The sequence below is a fragment of the Oryctolagus cuniculus genome, chromosome 1 (assembly GCF_051225735.1).
Source record: "Oryctolagus cuniculus isolate XC-2025 breed Fujian yellow rabbit chromosome 1, ASM5122573v1, whole genome shotgun sequence".
NCBI classification, from domain to species: Eukaryota; Metazoa; Chordata; class Mammalia; order Lagomorpha; family Leporidae; genus Oryctolagus; species Oryctolagus cuniculus.
Genome location: NC_142867.1, coordinates 145,135,812 through 145,155,539, shown reverse-complemented (window position 1 = coordinate 145,155,539; position 19,728 = coordinate 145,135,812). Strand labels below are relative to the sequence as shown.

At 45.9% G+C, this 19,728-nt stretch overlaps 1 protein-coding gene across 10 annotated transcripts in view; it reads left to right on the top strand.

Annotated features, from left to right (window-relative positions):
• The window catches only part of PTPDC1 (protein tyrosine phosphatase domain containing 1), a 103,800-nt gene that overhangs the window by 50,551 nt on the left and 33,521 nt on the right, over nucleotides 1-19,728 (top strand). For 6 of the 10 annotated variants that reach the window (XR_016236323.1, XR_016236322.1, XM_002708293.6 and 3 more), the window contains exons 1-5: nucleotides 14,203-14,524; nucleotides 15,010-15,181; nucleotides 17,447-17,527; nucleotides 17,714-17,832; nucleotides 19,091-19,228. Coding sequence is in view for 8 of the 10 variants with exons in the window: in XM_002708293.6 (XP_002708339.2) it covers nucleotides 14,212-14,524; nucleotides 15,010-15,181; nucleotides 17,447-17,527; nucleotides 17,714-17,832; nucleotides 19,091-19,228 (823 nt within the window). In the remaining 2 variants the exon portion in view is untranslated. Of the gene's footprint in view, nucleotides 1-14,202; nucleotides 14,525-15,009; nucleotides 15,182-17,446; nucleotides 17,528-17,713; nucleotides 17,833-19,090; nucleotides 19,229-19,728 lie in introns of those variants that run through there. The other 4 variants (XM_008257292.5, XM_089336033.1, XM_089336030.1 and 1 more) reach the window with 2 other exon arrangements.

Here is a 19,728-nt window from a genome sequence, read left to right as displayed (position 1 = left end):
ACCAGTGATATTGAGTATCTCTTCATGTATCTGATGGTCATTTGTACATCTTCTTGAAAAATAAATTTATTCAAATATTCACCCTTTTTATTTATTTATTTATTTTTAAAGGTTTATTTTATTTATTTGAAATACTGAGTTAGAGAGAGAGGTAAAGACACAGAGAGAGGTCTTCTTTCTGCTGGTTCAGTCCCCAGATGGCCACAATGGCCAGAGCTGCACCAATCCAAAGCCAGGAGCCAGGGGCTTCTTCTGAGTCTCCCACGTGGGTGCAGGGACCCAAGGACTTGGGCCATCTTCTACTGCTTTTCCAGGTCATAGCAGAGAGCTGGATCAGAAGAGGAGCAGCCAGGACTAGAACCGGCGCCCATATGGAATGCTGGCGCTTCGGTCCAGGGCTTTAACCCACTGCGCCACAGCGCCGGCCCTTACCCTTTTTTAAATTGGACTATTTTTTTGTTGTTGTTTTAGGAGTTTTCTATATACTCTAAATGTAAATTTATTATATTAATATGCTTATTGCTATTCCTGGTTTTCTAAATTTGTTCTTGTAAATTTGAGTCATTTGTGTTTCTTCCTTAATCTGGTATGACTACATTCTCATGTACCTCTTTTGTACTTACTGTCATATAGATGATATTTTACATGTCATAGGCCCAGTAGTACAATGACATGCATATTGTTCTGTACAGTCTTTTAAAAATAACATTAAGGGGCCAGCACTGTGGCATAGTGGGTAAAGCCGCCTCCTATAGTGCGAGCATCCCATGTGGGTGCTGGTTTGAGTCCCGGCTGCTCCACTTATGATCCAGGTCTCTGCTATGGCCTGGGAAAGCAGTAGAAGATCACCCAAGTACGTGGGCCGCTGTACCTGTGTGGGAGACCCAGGAGAAGCTTCTGGCTCCTGGCTTCAGATGGGCGCGGCTCCAGCCATTGTGGCCATCTGGGGATGGAAGACCAACGGATGGAAGACCTCTTTCTCTCTCCCTGCCTCTGCCTCTCTGTAACTCTGCCTTCAAATAAATAAATAAATCTCTAAAGAAAAAAAATTAAAAAAGAATACACAGCTGGCGCCATGGCTCACTAGGCTAATCCTCTGCCTGCGGCACCGGCACCCCGGGTTCTAGTCCCGGTTGGGGTGCCGGATTCTTTCCTGGTTGCTCCTCTTCCAGGCCAGCTCTCTGCTGTGGCCCGGGAAGGCAGTGGTGGATGGCCCAAGTCCTTGGGCCCTGTACCGGCATGGGAGACCAGGAGGAAGCACATGGCTCCTGGCTTCAGATCGGCACAGCGTTCTGGCCGTATCAGCCATTTGAGGGGTAAACCAACAGAAGGAAGACCTTTCTCTCTCTGTATCTCTCTCACTGTCTAACTCTGCTGTCAAAAAAAAAAAAAAAAAGAAAAAAGAATACACATTTATACTGTTTTATATAATTACTACATTTTATATTTTATATTATACCACTAGTGATGTGATCTACCATTTTTTTTTCCTCTTATGAATTCACATTATCATCTTGGGAAACTTGCTTTCAACCTGAAAGACTGCCTTTAGTGTTTCTTATAAAGTGGACCTACTAGCAATGAATTCCTTTTTTTTTTTTAATCTGGAAATGCCTTTAATTCTCCTTAATTTTTGAAAGATAATCTTGCTGAATTTAGGATTCTTGATTGACAGCGTCTATTTTAAGCAATTTGAATATGTCATCTCTCTCTGCTTTTTGGTCTGTGGTGTTCTGAGGAAAAATCTGTTAATCTTATTGAGGTTCCCTTGTACATGAGGAGTCATTTTTCTCTTTGGGAGTTTTTTTTTTACTATGTGTATCATGGTTTGGGTTTCTTTTTTGTTTATCCTACTTGGAGTTTAAGTCTGTAGATATGTAGATTTATATTTCTCATTTGGGAAGCTTTAAGCCATTTATTCTCCTAATAGTTTTCTACCCCTTCTTTTACTCTCTTGGTACATTCATTATGTGTATGTTGGTCCACTTAGTGGTGTGACACATGTATATCTCTGAGACAGTGTTCAATTTTCATCATTCTTTATTCTCTCTGTGCATGAGTATGTTGTGGGGAGCAATCCGGACTATACTGAGTTACTGGAATTAAGACTTATTCTATGCATCTGCTCTCCCACAATATGGTGCTGGGAGAGAAGTAAACAGCTTCCGCACAGCTGCCTCCAGTTCAACCAATAAACTGTAGGACTTGCTCCTGATTGGAGAGCAGCGTACTCGGCGTGTGGGCAGCCGAGTTAGGATTGGCGGAGGAGGACTATAAAGGAGGAGAGAGACGGCATGCACCAGGAACATCTATGGGGAACATCTAAGGGGAATATCTGAGGGAACACCTGTGCAGCCCCCAAGAAAGCCGGCCTGCGGTGTGCCGCTCCCCTGCGGAAGTGGGGAATGTGGCCAGGGGGAACTGCCCTTCCACGGAGGTGGAAGGGATAGTAGCCAACCCGGGAAGAACCAGCAGCAAACCCGGGGAGGGCCGAGCAGATGAAAGAACAGCGCAGGGTCCTGTGTCGTTCCTCCACGAAGAGGGGGAGCGACATAATGGTGCCGTGACTCGGATAGGAAACTTAGGACGGAAAGGAAACTTAGGAGGGAAGAAACGGGAAGAACTGGGAAAATACCGGAGAGAGAGACTAGCAAACAGCCTAGGGAAAAGCCGGACGAAAGAGGTGCCGGAGGAAGCTGTTGAAAGCCTAGGCATAGACTCAGATACAGACTACGGACTACGGGGGGAAGCTGGGAGAAATCTAAGGTCGAAAGCGAAAGTGAAACCTAGAACAAACAGGCTCGGATGCGGACTGTGGGGAGAGGCCAGGAGAAATGAGGGAGGAGTATTGTTGGAGGAAAGTTTGGGGAAACATACCGGGTAGAGAAAAATGTTAGGGAAATTGAAGCCGCGGGGGGCAGGCCAAGGCGGAAACGAAAGCCACTTTGGGATTCTCAAGTTAGCCTGGGAATAAGGGGCGAAAAGTTGAAACCAGAAGCTGAAACGTAAGCCTGGTTGGGATCCGTCTGATTAGCCCGGGGAGCAAAGGACGGGAAGCCAAACCGTGGGGCGGAGACGTATGCTGGGTTGAATTCGCCAGGCTAGCCCGGGGAACTTGGATTGAATGCTAGTGGTGGAGACGCAAGCTACGCTGTGTGACTCGCGGAAGCCGCCGCGTGCAGAGAGAGCACGGGGCGTGAATAGATAGGGAACGGGGCTGGCGCGAGGCCGTGGTTCAGACGCGAAAGGGTTAAGTGCGAGACCGCGGAGTGTGCGCGCAAAGCCGAGCCGCGCAGATGAGAGAGACGCAGGCTGAAGCAGGTCAGCCGGAAAGCCACCGAGAAATAGCCTCGGGGTGGAGCCTGCCGGCAGGGCGAGGCGCCGGGAAGCCGCAGGGATAAGAGAAACAGAAGTTTAGAAGTAAAAGAGAAATAGGAATGTTGGCAGACAGAAGTAAAATGGGAGAGATAGGAATGCCCGGAGATAGAGAAATAGAGAAATAGAAAGGCCTCCCCTCAACATGGCAATGAGAAAGCTTGGATTCGGTCTGCCTGATTAAGTGAGGCGATGAGCACCTGCGGGCGGCTAGCAGCTTATGCGCCGCAGGTCACCGAAGACAGGCACGAATTAACATCAGTAAGGCCTCCCCACAATACAACAATTAGGAGGCTTGGATTCGGTCTGCCTGATTAAGGCGGTAAGCACCAGCAAGCAGCTCGACCAGAGTATGAGCTGCAGGTCACCGAAGATAGGCACGAACCAACACTAATAAGTCTCCCCCACAATACGGCAATGAGAAGGCTTGGATTCGGTTTGCCTGATTGTTAGGGCTTGTAAGCCCCTGCGGGCAGAGCAGAGCATGCGCTGCAGGGCACCGAATACAGGCACGCATCAGCGCCTAAAAACCTCCTCACAACATGGCGAAGAGAGGACCCGGATTCGGTTTGCCTGATTGATAGGACTTGTAAGAACCTGTGGCAACTCTAGCAAGCAGAGCAGAGTGTGTGCCGCGGGACACCGAAGACAGGCGCGTATCAACGCCAAAAATAAAAAGAAAGGGGGATCTGTGGGGAGCAATCCGGACTATACTGAGTTACTGGAATTAAGACTTATTCTATGCATCTGCTCTCCCACAATATGGTGCTGGGAGAGAAGTAAACAGCTTCCGCACAGCTGCCTCCAGTTCAACCAATAAACTGTAGGACTTGCTCCTGATTGGAGAGCAGCGTACTCGGCGTGTGGGCAGCCGAGTTAGGATTGGCGGAGGAGGACTATAAAGGAGGAGAGAGATGGCATGCACCAGGAACATCTATGGGGAACATCTAAGGGGAATATCTGAGGGAACACCTGTGCAGCCCCCAAGAAAGCCGGCCTGCGGTGTGCCGCTCCCCTGCGGAAGTGGGGAATGTGGCCAGGGGGAACTGCCCTTCCACGGAGGTGGAAGGGATAGTAGCCAACCCGGGAAGAACCAGCAGCAAACCCGGGGAGGGCCGAGCAGACGAAAGAACAGCGCAGGGTCCTGTGTCGTTCCTCCACGAAGAGGGGGAGCGACAGTATGTAAACTCTATCCGATTTCTATAATTCTTTTTCCTGCCACTTCACATCTGCTGTTCAGTTCCTCAAGTGAATTTTTCATTGTTTTTCTACTTTTCAACTTCAGAATTTTCATTTGTTTCCTTATTTTATTGCTTCTTCCTCTTTATTGATCTCTGTCCAATGAGGTGTTATTATCACAGCTTCCTTTACTACTTTGAGCGTATTTATAATGGCTGCTTTGAAGTGTTTGATATAATGAATGCCTGGTTCCTCTCACAGATAGTTTCTATTTGTGCTGTCTTTCCTGAGTATTTGTCTCATTTTCCTGTTTCTGTGTAATTTTTTGTTGAAAGCTGGCTGTTTTGGGCCAGTGTTGTAGTGCAACAGGTTAACCCACTACCTAGACACCAACATCCCATATTTGAGCACTAATTTGAGTTCAGCTGCTCTGCTTCCAATCCATCTCACTGTTAATGCACCTGTGAAAACATCAGAAGATGACCCACATGCTTGGGCCTTTGTCACTTGCATGGGGGTCTTGAACAGTGTTGTAGGCTTCTGACTGTTCTGCCCCAACCTCAGCCATTATGGCCATTTGGAGAGTAAACCAGTAGATAAGACTGTATCCCCCTCCCCACTCTCCCTCTCCCCCTTTCCCACTCTCCCCCTCTCCCTCTCGAATAAGTAAAATAAATCTTTTTTTTTTTAAGAAAACTGGATATTTTAGGTAATGTGTTTGTAGCTCTAGGTACTTACTGATGCCCTCCCTACCCAGACTTGTTGTTTGTTTAGAGACCTAACTAGACCATATCAGAAAAGTCTGTTTACACTCCATAGTTTGAAACCTCAATGTGACCCTGGCCTCGGTCAAGTCGACATGGTCATCTGGAGTCTTTTACTAATAATCTGTCTGTTAAGCTGTCTCCTTCAGTTCTCAGCACATAACCCATTGTATGCTACTAATTGCCTTCGGGTCTCTCTGTTGTGCTGGACAAAGCCCTCTAGCATCTATTGCTCCATAGTCTGATCCAATGAAGTCTGGGTGCTAATGGTTTTGAAGTCACTCTGAGGTTTGTCTTACTCCCTGAGAGTCACTCTCATTGTCTTTCTCTGGGTCTCTGGGAAGCCAGCTGGCCCACGGGTTGCCTTGTGGCTCTCTTGAAGCGATCAAGAATCCTCTCAATTGCTTGACACCAAAGCCTCTGTTGGTTTTGAAAGCATCTTTAGGCTTGAGGTTCCCCTACTGTGTTTCAGGTAAAGAATTTCTTTGGGCAGAAATTAGTTTTTAAGGTCTGCTTCTCCCTGTGGGCAAAATTTCCTAGCCATGGCTCAGGACTTTGAGTCAGGGATACCAGCCCACTTCTCTGATTGATATTTTTGCTTTGCTAGCTGAGTATCTGCTTGCCCAAATGTGGAGCCTCTGACCTGCAAATGAAGTGAAGCGAGGGCACTTGGGGCCTTACTATTTTCAGCTTACTATCTGAAACTCCAGGTCATTGCTGAAGGAAATCAAAGATCTAAATAAATAAATCTAAATAAATAAAAATAACCCCATGTTCATGGATTGGAAGATGTTGTTTGGATGTCAGTACAACCCAACATGATATTCAGATTCAATGCAATCCTTGTTTAAACTTCAGCAATGGTTTTTGCAGAAATAGGAAATAATCCATTCCAGGATTTTTTTTTTTAATTATTTTTTTTTATTTATTTATTTTATTTTATTTTTTTTTATTTTTTTGACAGGCAGAGTGGACAGTGAGAGAGAGAGACAGAGAGAAAGGTCTTCCTTTGCCGTTGGTTCACCCTCCAATGGCCACCGCGGCCAGCGCGCTGCGGCCGGCACACCGCGCTGATCCGATGGCAGGAGCCAGGAGCCAGGTGCTTTTCCTGGTCTCCCATGGGGTGCAGGGCCCAAGCACCTGGGCCATCCTCCACTGCACTCCCTGGCCACAGCAGAGAGCTGGCCTGGAAGAGGGGCAACCGGGACAGAATCCGGCGCCCCAACCGGGACTAGAACCCGGTGTGCCGGCGCCGCTAGGCGGAGGATTAGCCTAGTGAGCCGCGGCGCCGGCCATTCCAGGATTTATAAGGAATCTCAGAGGGCTTCCAAAGATCCAAGCAATCTAGGGGGATAGCTTCATAATACTGGATTTGGCAGTGATTTCTGGAACGTGAAACCAAAGAAAGAACAGATAAATTGGGTTTTATCAAAATTAAAAAACTGCATCAACGGACACTCAATTCTATATCAGTAAAATGACAAGGCAACCTACAGAATGGGAGAAATTATTTGCAAATTATATCTAATGAGGTTAATATATATTAGATATTATACACTATATATAATATATAAAATGCCTAAAAATCAATAACCAGAAAAAAAAAAAAAAGCCCAACTCAAAAATGGGCAGTTGACTTAAGTAGGCATTTCCCTTTAAAAGACAACCACATTCCATATCAAAGTATCTGGGTTTGAGCCCTAACTCTGCTTCTGATTCTAGTGGTTGGGACCCTGCCATTCATGTGTTACCTGGATTGAATTCCCAACTTTGGCTTGGACCAGCTACAGCCATTGCAGACATTTAGGAACTGGATCAGTGGATGGGACCACTCTCACACCTGTTCTTTCCCTCACCCTCATTCCCTCTCTCTGCCTTCTAAGAAAATATTTTTTTTTTCCAGTAAGGAAGATTTAGTTCAAATAAGGAACATCTTGGAGAAGTTCCACCAGTATTTGAAAAACTCATAAGTCAAAGAGATGCTTTATGTTACATTTTCAGAGGGAGAAACTAGAACCATTATGTGTAAAGAAATGGATTTTGAGTCACCATTAGAAAACATGTTGAGCAGGGGCAGGTGCTGTGGCGCACTGGGTTAACGCCCTGGCCTGAAGCGCCGGCATCCCATATGTGCCTGGTTTGAGATCCAGCTGCTCCACTTCCAATCCAGCTCTCTGCTGTGGCCTGGGAAAGCAGTAGAAAATGGCCCAAGTCCTTGGGCTCCTGCACCGGTGTGAGAGATTGGAGGAAGCTCCTGGCTCCTGGCTTTGGATTGGTGCAGCTGTGGCCAATTGGGAAGTGAACCATCGGATGGAAGACCTCTCTCTCTCTCACTCTTGCTCTCTCTCTGCCTTTCCTCTCTCTGTGTAACTCTTTCAAGTAAAATAAATAAATCTTAAAAAAAAAAAAGAGAGAGACAGAGAACATGTTGAGCAGGATGTACCACATGGCACTGTGGTACAGTAGGCTAAGCCTCTGCCTGCAGCACCAGCATCCCTTATGGGTGTCGGTTTGTGTCCCAGCTGCTCCTCTTCTGATCCAGCTCTCTGCTATGGCCTGGGAAAGCAGTAGAAGATGGCCTGAGTGCTTAGGCCCCTGTACCCACGTGGGAGACCCAGCCAGAAGAAGTTCCTGGCTCCTGGCTTTGGATCTGCCCAGTTCTAGCCATTGCAGCCATTTGGGGGGTGAACCAGCGGATGAAAGACCTTTCTCTCTGTCTCTCTCTAACTCTACTTCCCAAACAAATATCTTTTAAAAAAAGAAAGAGGACTGGTGCTGTGGTGCAGCGGGTTAATGCCCTGGCCTGAAGCACCAGCATCCCATATGGGTGCTGGTTCAGGATCTGGCTGCTCCTCTTCCGATCCGGCTCTCTGCTATGGCCTGGGAAAGCAGTAGAAGATGGCCCAAGTCCTTGGGCCCCTGTACTTATATGGGAGACCCAGAAGAAGCTCCTGGCTCCTGGTTTCGGATGGGCGCAGCTCTGGCCATTGTGGCCAATTGGGGGGTGAACCAGTGGATGGAAGACCTCTCTCTCTCTCTCTCTACCTCTCCTTCTCTCTCTGTAACTCTGGCTTTCAAATAAATAAATAAATCTTAGAGAGAGAGAGAGAGAGAGAGAAAACAAGAACACGTTGAGCACTCTAACAGTGGAATAACTATTGCCTTGTGAGAAGTGAGCATCCTGTGACAAAAAGTGGAAATCGTGAAACTGAAAAACCAGGTTCCAGAAATGGCTCCTTGCAGACTTCAGAATGCCAGTTGGTGGGCCCCAATTCCCACTGCATTCTTGGGTCTGTTGTGTATGAGTTTGTCTGAATAGGCAGTAATAGCCCTTTCTGAAATCTTGGGTATAGAAGGAAATTTCCCATTTGTGATGTTCCTTGTCTGCTTAGGATTTCAGTGTTTGAACAGTTCAGTTATAGAAGTGAAAGGGGAAAAAGCTGAATTCTCACAGATACATTTCAGTGGACTTCTTTGCTGTGTTTATGGTGTTTATTACAAGTATGGGTAATCTCACATTTGTAGTGATTGGTGTCTCATTTGGTTCCTTAAATATTATTCTGAATTTGGTCCTGTTTGATTGTTCTTCTGCAAACAGGCCAGTGGCCCCAAAGGTGTTGTGTCTATGGAAAAGCTCAGTACCCATCAAATTGACATTTCAAATGCAGTGATTACGGAAGCCCAGGGAGTATAGGCTTTGTGTGCATATTACCTTGTGTGGCCTTCAAAAAATTATTATGAAAAAAGATTATGAGAAAACTATGTGTGGATCAAAATTGTTTGCACCAAAACAAACTTATCTTTTAATTCCATTTTTCTCACAAGCTTTTTAAAGTGCCTGCATATTATTTTCCTACTTTTCTTGGAGCATGCACTTTTTATAGAGACAGCGTGTTTAGAGATGGGGAGAAGAGAGTAAGATAGGAACCCTAACTCCATGATTTTATGTCCATGAAATATAGAAAACTGAGTTTTTGTTTGTATGTTTCTTAATTTTTTAAAAAAATGGATGTATTTATTTGAAAGAATTACAAAGAGAGGGAGAAACAGAGAAAGAAATCTTCCATCCATTGGTTCACTTCCCAAACGGCTGCAATAGAGCCAGGAGCTTCTGGGTCTCCCATGTGAGTTCAGGGGCCCAAGCACTTGGGCCATTCTCCGCTGCTTTGCCAGGAGCATTAGCAGGGAGTTGGATTGGAAGTGAAGCAGCTGGGACTTGAACCAGCACCTATATGGGATGCTGGCACAGCAGACAGCAGCTTAACCTGCTGTGCCACAGCACCAGCCCCTTGTGTGTGTTTAGAAAAATATGGTCATAGGATGAAAATGATAGATCAGTTCTTAGAAGGTAAATGGTAAAATAGCAGTGGTGTTGGTTCTAGGGACCTATAGGTAAGTTCTACCTGGAGGAAGGAGGAGAAACCAGATAGTGAACATAGTTACTGACAGTTCTTCTTCTTCTTCTTTTTTTTTTTTTTTTTTTTTTTTTGGACAGGCAGAGTGGACAGTGAGAGAGAGACAGAGAGAAAGGTCTTCCTTTGCCGTTGGTTCGCCCTCCAATGGCCGCCGCGGCTGGCGTGCTGTGGCCGGCGCACCACGCTGATCAATGGCAGGAGCCAGGTACTTATCCTGGTCTCCCATGGGGTGCAGGGCCCAAGTACTTGGGCCATCCTCCACTGCACTCCCTGGCCACAGCAGAGAGCTGGCCTGGAAGAGGGGCAACCGGGACAGAATCCGGCGCCCCGACCGGGACTAGAACCTGGTGTGCTGGCACCGCAGGCGGAGGATTAGCCTAATGAGCCACGGTGCCGGCCTACTGACAGTTCTAAAGATGTTTTCTGTGGCCTCTGTAAAAGGCCTCTAGGGCAGGTGTTTGGCTCAGCATCCACTGGTTCATTCCCCAAATAAATGGCTGCAACAGGCCAAGGCTGGCCAAGTTCAAGCCAGGAGCCAGGAACTCAGTCCATTCTCCCACATGGATGGCAGGGTCCCAAGCACCTGGGCCATCTTCTGCTGCCTTCCCCAAACACATTTTTCAGGGAGCTGAACTGGAAGCAGAGCAGCTGAGACTTGAACCAGTGCTGTGATATGGGAAGCCAGCGTAGTAAGAAGCAACTTGACCTTTTTAAATAAAAAGATTGATATTAGTCTAAATGTTCAGCAGCTAAGAAATGAGTAGGTTAGGATATATCAGCTTTATGTGTCCTAATTGTGCTTCTATTAAATGAAAATTATGAGAAGACAAAAGAGAATGGGAAAATGTTACTATAGTGACTGGAAAAATCAGGAAAAATCTATTTGCAATATGATTACCAATGTATAGAAAGTCCAAAAATAAATAGACAAGGACAAGAGGGGAACTACTGTAGAGTTTTGGTGGGACTGAAGGCAGATTTTCCTACTGTAAAGCTTTTTTGTGGCACAAATTAAAAACCAGTTTTTTAAAAATGAATTGTGGGGGTGAGTGTTTGACAGCATGGTTAAAACACTGATTCAGACTCCCTTGCATCACATCAGGTTCCCTCGGTTTGATTCCCAGCCCCAGCTCCTAGTTAGTTTTCTGAGAATGCAGACTCTCGGAGGCAGCAGTGATGGCTCAGGTAATTGCCACCCTTATGGGAGACCTGGATTGAGTTCCTAGATCCTAGCTTCAGCCCTGTACCAGCCCTAGCCATTCCCAAATGTGGGCATTTGGGGAGTGAACCAATGGGTAGGAGCTCTTTCTGATTCTGTCTCTGTTTCTCTGCCTCTCAATTAATTTTTAAAAAGTTTTTAAACTTATTTTAAAGGCAGAATTACACAGAGAGACATAGAGAGATCTTCAATCCACTGGTTCACTCCTCAAGTGGCCGCAATGGCCAGAGGTGGGCCGATCCAAAGCCAGGAGCCAGGTGCTCCTTCCAGGTGTCACACATGGATTCAGGGGCCCAAGCTCTAGGGCCATCTTCCACTGCTTTCCCAGGTCATTGGCAGGGAGCTGCATCAGAAGTGGAGCACCTGGGGCTGGCGCCGCGGCTCACTAGGCTAATCCTCCGCCTAGCGGCGCCGGCACACCGGGTTCTAGTCCCGGTTGGGGCGCCGGATTCTGTCCCGGTTGCCCCTCTTCCAGGCCAGCTCTCTGCTGTGGCCAGGGAGTGCAGTGGAGGATGGCCCAGGTGCTTGGGCCCTGCACCCCATGGGAGACCAGGAGAGGCACCTGGCTCCTGGCTCCTGCCATCGGATCAGCGTGGTGCGCCGGCCGCAGCGCGCCGGCCGCGGCGGCCATTGGAGGGTGAACCAACGGCAAAGGAAGACCTTTCTCTCTGTCTCTCTCTCTCACTGTCCACTCTGCCTGTCACCAAAAAAAAAAAAAAAAAAAAAAAAAAAAAGTGGAGCACCTGGGACTCAAACTGGTACCCATATGGGATGCCAGCCAGCACTGCAGGTGAAGGCTTAACCTACTACAGCACAGCGCCTGCCCCAAGTAATTAATTTAAAAATGGATTGTTCTGCGATTTGGTCATTTAGGCAACATTTGTTTTGGAGCCCTTCAGACACAGGCAATGGGGAATTCTGTGCCTGTCTGTCAGGCCCAGAGATGGACAAAGTCACACTTTGTCTGCCAGATGGGTAAGAGTTTTATTCCCAGTGCTTTCACCTGACAGATTCCTGTTTGTGTTGGGCTCCACTTGCTCAGCTCTGACACAGGGTCACTGACTGTGTAGTAACTGGGTCAGCTCAGTTCTCTCTTTATTTGAGATCAGCCTAGTTCTCCATATTTCACAGTAGAAACTAATTTTTTTTTTTTACAGGCAGAGTTAGACAGTGAGAGAGAGAGACAGAGAGAAAGGTCTTCCTTTCCATTGGTTCACCCCCCAAAAGGCAGCTACAGCCGGCGCACTGCGCTGATCCGAAGCCAGGAGCCAGGTGCCTCCTCCCAGTCTCCCATGGGTGCAGGGCCCAAGCACTTGGGCCATCCTCCACCGCCTTCCCAGGCCACAGCAGAGAGCTGGACTGGAAGAGGAGCAACTGGGACTAGTACCTGGTACCCCAACCGGGACTAAAACCCGGGGTGCCGGCGCCGCAAGGTGGAGGATTAGCCTAGTGAGCCACAGCGCTGGCTGAAACTATTCTTGAGGTAATACGTAACCATCCCTTCTTAGCTTAGTCCAAAAACATCTTACCTGTCAGTACAAGTGGAAAGAGAGCCATTTAGAACTTCCCTCTGTGACATCATTCTATGCCAGTTCTCTGGACATCACTCATTGACCAAAAGGGTTCCTTGTTACTGCTTTAACTGCCTTGGTCTGCCACGGAGCTGTCGATTGCTCTCACCCTCTGTGTGAGGTCCAATGTGAACAGGTCCTAGCATCAGCTCCAGCACCATGGCAGTTCACGGCTGACGTGTTCCCCATCCCTGTGGCCACTGTCCTCATCAGGCCCCCTGCCTTTGTGTCTGCAGTGCTGTCCAAACAGCACCCTCTCAGAGGCACTGAGATGTGCCCAGGAGGCTCAGACTTCCATCGCCACAGGGCAGTGCACAGCTTCCTAGCTGAGCATTTGGTGCTGTTGCCATCAGGTGCCACTGTGCTCTCTGCACCACTCAAACCTCTGTGAGCTGCTGTTCCCATGTGGCCCTTAGGGGCCCTGCCTAGAATACTGCTCAGAGCATTCCTCCAGGCAGAGAAGCTTTCTGAATTGGTGATATTAAAAAAAAAGAAAAGAAAAGAAAAGAAAGGAACTCTTCTTCCGTTGCTGTGTACCAAATAACAAGGGCATAATACTACACATGGAGTAGGAATTTGGGCACCAACTTGGGCTTCTGTGTTTCTGCCTTGTTTGACAAAAGTATATATTGTTGGGGACACGGGGGTGGCATTTTAAAAGGCTTGCTTATCGCATTAGTAATTGTTAAAACAGAAGAGGGCTTTATCTATGGCAGTAGTTTGTTCCATCCGCACACGACTAAAATACCGTTTGTTCAGAGAAGGAGTGAGTGAGAGCAAGCGCGGGCGCAGCCTGACATTAACCAGGGAGGAGGCGGACAATGAATGCATTGGCGGTTGTTGCAGTTTCTGTTTTCTTTATATCCTTTATACTCAATTTGCAACCTCCCCCTCATCTAGTTCCTTAAAAAATGTGATCCTTAGTGAGTTTTGTTCATATACATCCGCCAAGGCATTATGGAAGCAGCTTCTTGCCTCATAGCAAAAAAAGACAGGAAGTTGTGCTTGAGTTTGTGAGAGGCTGACTGCTCTCAGTTACTCAGACTCACAACTAGTAGCTGTCATCCGGCAGAGACATTACCAGGAATTGGGTTTTCATGCTCCGAAAATAAAAATATGAAATTAAACGTCTTCTGCTAATGCATGCCCTCTAAAATGTCCTTGTTCTACCCAAGTGTTTCTTTAGGAGTTCTATCAAGAAAATATAGAGTGTATTTGGTTATGAAAATTCTATTTTTTCCTAATGTTGTAAGGCATCAAGCATATCCCACTTTATTAGAATTAACTTTTTGTCCACTCTATCCCAGGGAGGACTAGGAAGAATCTTTCAAAACTATCCAGAGAATAGCTAGGAAAGGAATAACAGAATTTAAACCTATTCATAGGTGTAAAAGGCAGTGATTGCGTCATGAAAACATTTCTTATTTCATTACAGTCTTTTGGAGGTAATTCTGAGTGGTCAGAACTCTTTAAGTATGTTTGAGAAAGAAAATAAAGTAGTCTAGATTTGGGATAATCTACTTAGAATACACATTACTCTTCCGTATATTTGAACAATTTGTCCAAAACACAATCCGTTGGTGTAGAATTTTGCCTGTTCAGATCTAAGTGGGAATCAGTACTTTCTTTGTTTGTCACTATGGAAACGAGTCAGCCTATCCTGAATAGCTCTTAGATCATACAGAGCGATGCCCGTGTCTCCACACACTTCCTCGCTGAGCAGCCGGGGCTGTCTTCTCCCTGCCTCCAGCTCTCCCCTCCCCGGGGCCAGCGCCATGCAGGTACAGGAGGCACCACGGCGGCCCTCAGCTGTGCACTTCCTCAGTGCCTTTTTGCAGGGTCGCCGCCACTCTACCTCAGACCCAGTTGTGCGGCTGCAGCAGGCCCGGCGGGGCTCCGGCTCTGCCACGAAGCTGCTGTCCTCGTCCTCTCTGCAGGTGATGGTGGCTGTGTCCTCTGTGAGCCGTGGTGAAGGGAACCCAACTTTCCCGGAGAGAAAAAGTAAAGCCGTCTTTCTTCTTTTACATTGTCACACCTTTGTGTCTAAATTTAAGGGAATGGGACTGGGCTGTGTTGTTTTTGCCTTTCTAAAAATTGACAGGTGATTCTATTGTATACTTCTTACTTTCTGTTGTGCTAAGAATTTTAGTGAATATATAAAAGGAGGTAAAATGATTGTTTTCTGTTTTCTCATTAGAAATGTAATTTTTGAACAAAATATCCTCTTTTAAAAGATTTCCTTCACAGCTTCTTCCTTCTCACCACCAGTGTAATGTTTGGAGATTATTTAGTGAAAGCTTTTTTTTTTTTTTTAATAGATAATGCGCTTAGGTGAAAAGGAAACAGTTTTCTTTTCTTGATTTGATGAAAGGGACTTACCACTGGCTGATCATCTTCAATCCTGAGATAAAATGGAAGCTGTTTCCCATGTTGCCATTACATTTGGAGAGTGGAATTTGGAATCTTTCCTTCCTTGTATGTTCTAGGAAATTCAGGACGCCCAACACCAAAGTACACGAAAGTGGGCGAACGTTTACGGCATGTCATCCCCGGACATATGGCGTGTTCCATGGCATGTGGCGGCAGAGCGTGCAAGTATGAGAACCCAGCCCGTTGGAGCGAGCAGGAGCAAGCCATTAAGGGGGTGTACTCATCCTGGTGAGTGAGTGGTCATGTGGGTGCCTGCAGCCACACGCGATAAAGGAGGTGAGGGAGGAGTGTGGGAAGAGCCAGGCAGGCCTTTGGAGTCAGGGGTCCCGCCTCCATCCCTGACTTTGCCGCCAACCAGCCATGTGATCCTGAACTACTGAGCCCCAGTTTCCTTATCTGTGAAATGGAAATAATGAAACCAAAACTAAAGGTTTTTTTAGTTAAGTGAAATGTGCAAATATCTTAAATGTACAATTACATAGCTCTTAAGTTTCAAAAATTGCTAGAAATAGTAAAACTTTTGTGATGCAAGTTAAAGGGAACGATAAGGTATACGTATAGTTTTCCAGTTACATTCGGGTGAGCTTTAGCCTTACTTCTATAGTGTTCCTGTGTTCTGTACGAAAGGGCACATCTTCACCCATTATGCTTCAGTTTGCCTTTGTACAAGTTGCCAGCTTTTGTTGGAGATGTTTCTTGGTCAGTTTATTAGCTTGTAACTTGTACTTTTTCATATTGGATTTGCTGGATATATCTGCAGGGGTGCAGTCTGGAATCTGCCTTCATTACTGTTCTCCACAGATCATATTCTGGTCTATCACTGTTACAGCAACGGTGTAAAGAAGCAGATATTATTCCTGAGACATAATTAGACAAGTACATTTCAAACAATGTCACTCAAGATCACATTAATCTTTCTGCTTTATTGTTGACCAAAGTGTGTACAGAGTCCTTTTCACCTCTGCTGCTTCATATCATACCCTCCTCATCTTAAGCTAAGTACTATTTAGTTTGGGGGGTCCCAAACCTTTCAGGTCAGTCCGTACTAAATTTCATGAGGGGGAGGTGTCTTTTGTGGTCTGCCATGCTAACCTGATGTCTCCATTATTCCTCTGAGATTGGGTGACCCACAACTTCCTGTAGACCACCTTCCATTTCTTTCTCCAGACTACTGGTTAGAAACTTAACCAAAGTGCAGCCAGAGCCCAGAGGCCTAGTGAGAATGGCAGCCCTTTATTGGGCCTCTGTCATTAGCTTGGTAAACATCCCTTTGGCTATCAGCTGGGCACTGTACCAGCTGCTTTCAAATTATTATCTCTCCTCTTCATAAAATTCATAGGAGTTGTTACTGCCATGTTATTGGTGAAGGAATTGAGTTCTAGAGAAAGCAATTTGCAGAGTTTCTAGAAAGCAGCATTTGAAGCACTTTCCTTTTACATTGTATCGAATTGTCACACCCACCCTGGGAGGCGGCAGTAGTATCCCCATTTAATACCACCGGTAACAGATGCAGTTAGTTGAGTAATTAGAAGTGCACCTTTGGCCTTTTCCTTTGGTCGCGCTGTTAGATGACTAATCCAGACTATTACCTTTGCCACCACCTGAGCTTTCTTTTCCTTTTTTTTTTCTTAAAGATTTTATTTTTTTATTTGAGAGGTAGAGTTACAGACAGTGAGAGGGAGAGACAGAAAGAAAGGTCTTCCTTCCATTGGTTCACTCTCCTAATGGCAGCTACAGCTGGAGCTGTGCTGATCTGAATCCAGGACCCAGGTGCTTCCTCCTGGTCTCCCATGTGGGTGCAGGGGTCCAAGGACTTGGGCCATCTTCTACTGCTTTCCCAGGTCACAGCAGAGAGCTGGATTGGAAGAGGAGCAGCCGGGACTATAACCAGCACCCATATGGGATGCCGGCACCGCAGGCGGAGGATTAACCCACTGCACCACGGAGCCGGTCCCTTCTTTTCCTTTTTAAAAGATTGATTTATTTATTTGAAAGGCAGAGTTACACATAGAGGGAGAGACAAAGAGAGATCCTCCATCTGCTGATTCACTCCCCGAAAATGGCCACAGTGGCCAGGGCTGGGCCAGGACAAAGTCAGGAGCCAGGAACTTCATCCAGGTCTCCCCACATGGGTGGCAGGGGCCCAAGGACGGGAGCTGGCTTCCACTGCTTTCTCAGTTGCGTTAGCAGGGAGCTGGATCAGATGTGGAGCAGCTGGGCCTCAAACCAGTGTTCATGTGGGATGCCAATGTCACAGGTGGCAGCTTAACACTCTGCAGCATAATGCCAGCCCTGCAGCTAAGCTTTTTAAATCATCATGTCTGCCAGATTCTCTTGAGAGTCCACAAATACTTCAATGTCCTGATTTTTTTTCCAGAGATTTAAGAAACTGGGGAATATTATTACAGAGTTGTTAAACTCCTAGAAAAATTGGTTCTCAGTGCTGGTAGCTGGAATAGGTTCTATGGTCCTCACCCGGCCCTCCCCCTACAGGGTCACTGACAGCATCCTAGCCATGGCCCGCCCATCCTCGGAGCTCCTTGAGAAGTATCAGATCATCGAGCAGTTCCTCAGGTGAGTGCCTGTCACCACACACTGGAGAGACAGACTCATGTGTCTCTTTCTTTGCTTTTGACTTCAACTGAAGAACTTATGCAACTAAGAAGTAGCCGTTTTGAGAATACTCAGTAATGATTGTTAATGCCAAAGATGATTGGTTTCTCAGCTCCCAGTATGACTCATTGCTCTTCTTCCTTTAAGCCATGGCATAAAAACAATAATCAACCTGCAGCGCCCAGGAGAGCATGCGAGCTGCGGAAGTTCTCTGGAGCAGGAAAGCGGCTTCACATACCTTCCTGAAGCCTTCATGGAGGCCGGCAGTAAGCTCCTTCCCAGCCCGTCTGAGGATTATCAAGATAGCACTCAGAGACTTGGGTCTGCCTAGCTCTTAGGTTTTAAAGGCTATAGAAATAGACACCCAGTGCATAGCGAGGGCTCATAAAACTGAAGATGAGTTAGCTCTGACTCTAAATAATGCTGCCATTCTTCTTTAGCATGACTCTTCAGGCACAGGTGTTCTGTTTTCCTGGAAGGGGGATGTTGGAAGAGACCCTGGAGTAATAATAGCTCACGTTCAGCTATTGCATGCAGTTTGTGGGACACTGTTGTCTTGCTTGTCCTTGAAGCAGTTAGTGACATATGTGGTTGTTACTTCTGGTTTATTCATGAGGCCACCACGGCTCAGAGAGATACTGACTCGTCACAGGTCCCACTGCTCAGAGGTGGCAGGATTGGGTTGGAACCTAGACGTGTCGTGCTTTTACTACAGCTAGCCTTGCCTCCAAAAGGCACCCCAGGATTCTTGAGAAAGCCCCAGGGTCAACTCACTCCCAAGATCTTTGGGATGGAATCTGCCCACACCTGTCATTCAAACCAGGCTAGAAAGGATAATCATGAACTCTTGGAACTTCTTTTTAAGAAAGTTGTATCCAGCTTTTATTATTTTTAAGATTTTTTTATTTACTTGAAAGGCAGGGAGAGAGAGAGGTCTCCCACGTGGATGCAGGGGCCCAAGCACTTGGACCTTCTTCTGCCGCTTTCCCAGGCACATTAGCAGAAAACTGGGTCAGAAGTGGAGCAGCCAAAACTTGAACTGGCTTGTGGGATGCCAGCATCACAGGTAGCAGCTGAGTTGGCTGTACCACAGCACCCCAGCCCCAGCCCTAGCTTTTTTTTTTTTTTCTAACACTGGATAGAAAATCTGTAAATGCTGTCATTAGCCATTTATCAGTCATCTGGACACATTTCCATGCTTAAACAAGAGTATATGGTTTCCCACCTTAGCTAAGTAACTTTAGTGTGGATCATTGATACTTTATTAACTTGTAATTTTACTTTTTTCTGGCTGAGTTTCAGCAGGAAATGTCTCAGGTAGTGTAGAATGTGTGCTGTGAGAAATATTAACCATAAACCTAGTAGAAATGTAATAAACTTGTTATTTTAGGCCTGTATATCCAATGAGATATATGTACCTTTTAGCTTTATACTTTTCATTAATTCATTTGTTTTTCCCAAGTGTCTTTGCACATATTTTTCCTGTGTGTTGATTTTTTTCCTTTTCTCTTTTTCATTGCCTAGTTTATTTCTACAATTTTGGATGGAAGGATTATGGTGTGGCATCTCTTACCACCATCTTAGACATGGTGAAGGTGATGACATTTGCCTTACAGGAAGGAAAAGTAGCCATTCACTGTCATGCTGGGCTTGGTCGAACAGGTAAATTCTACGAGCTGGTCTTACTGCCTTGTGGGTGTATTTAAACATGCTTATTTAAATAAGCTTTCCTGATACTAAGGGTAAGCGTTTTTCAGAATGCTACCCAAATGGAAGAAGTAAATGAAAGATATTTGCAGTATCTTAAACAGGTAGTTTACAGTGACCATATGTTGGTAAGAGTATTTTTTTAAACAACTTAAGACTGAAAACTATCATATTTGGTAAACAGGTGGATTTCTAAAACTAGCTAAATAACCTGGTTTTTTTTTATTTTCGTGAAAAGGGGAAAAATCAATACCTTTATTTATTTTTGAAAAATGCTCAAAAAGTTAAAGTGGTGTTCACAACTCTCAGTCATTCTGTTATTGTCTGATGACAATCTGTGGGATTAAAACAAAAACATCAAAAGATAAATCATTCATATTTTCTTAAAATATTGGAAGGGTGAGTTAGATATCTGAGCACAAAGTTGTACAGAATGAAATTTATGAATTTTACAG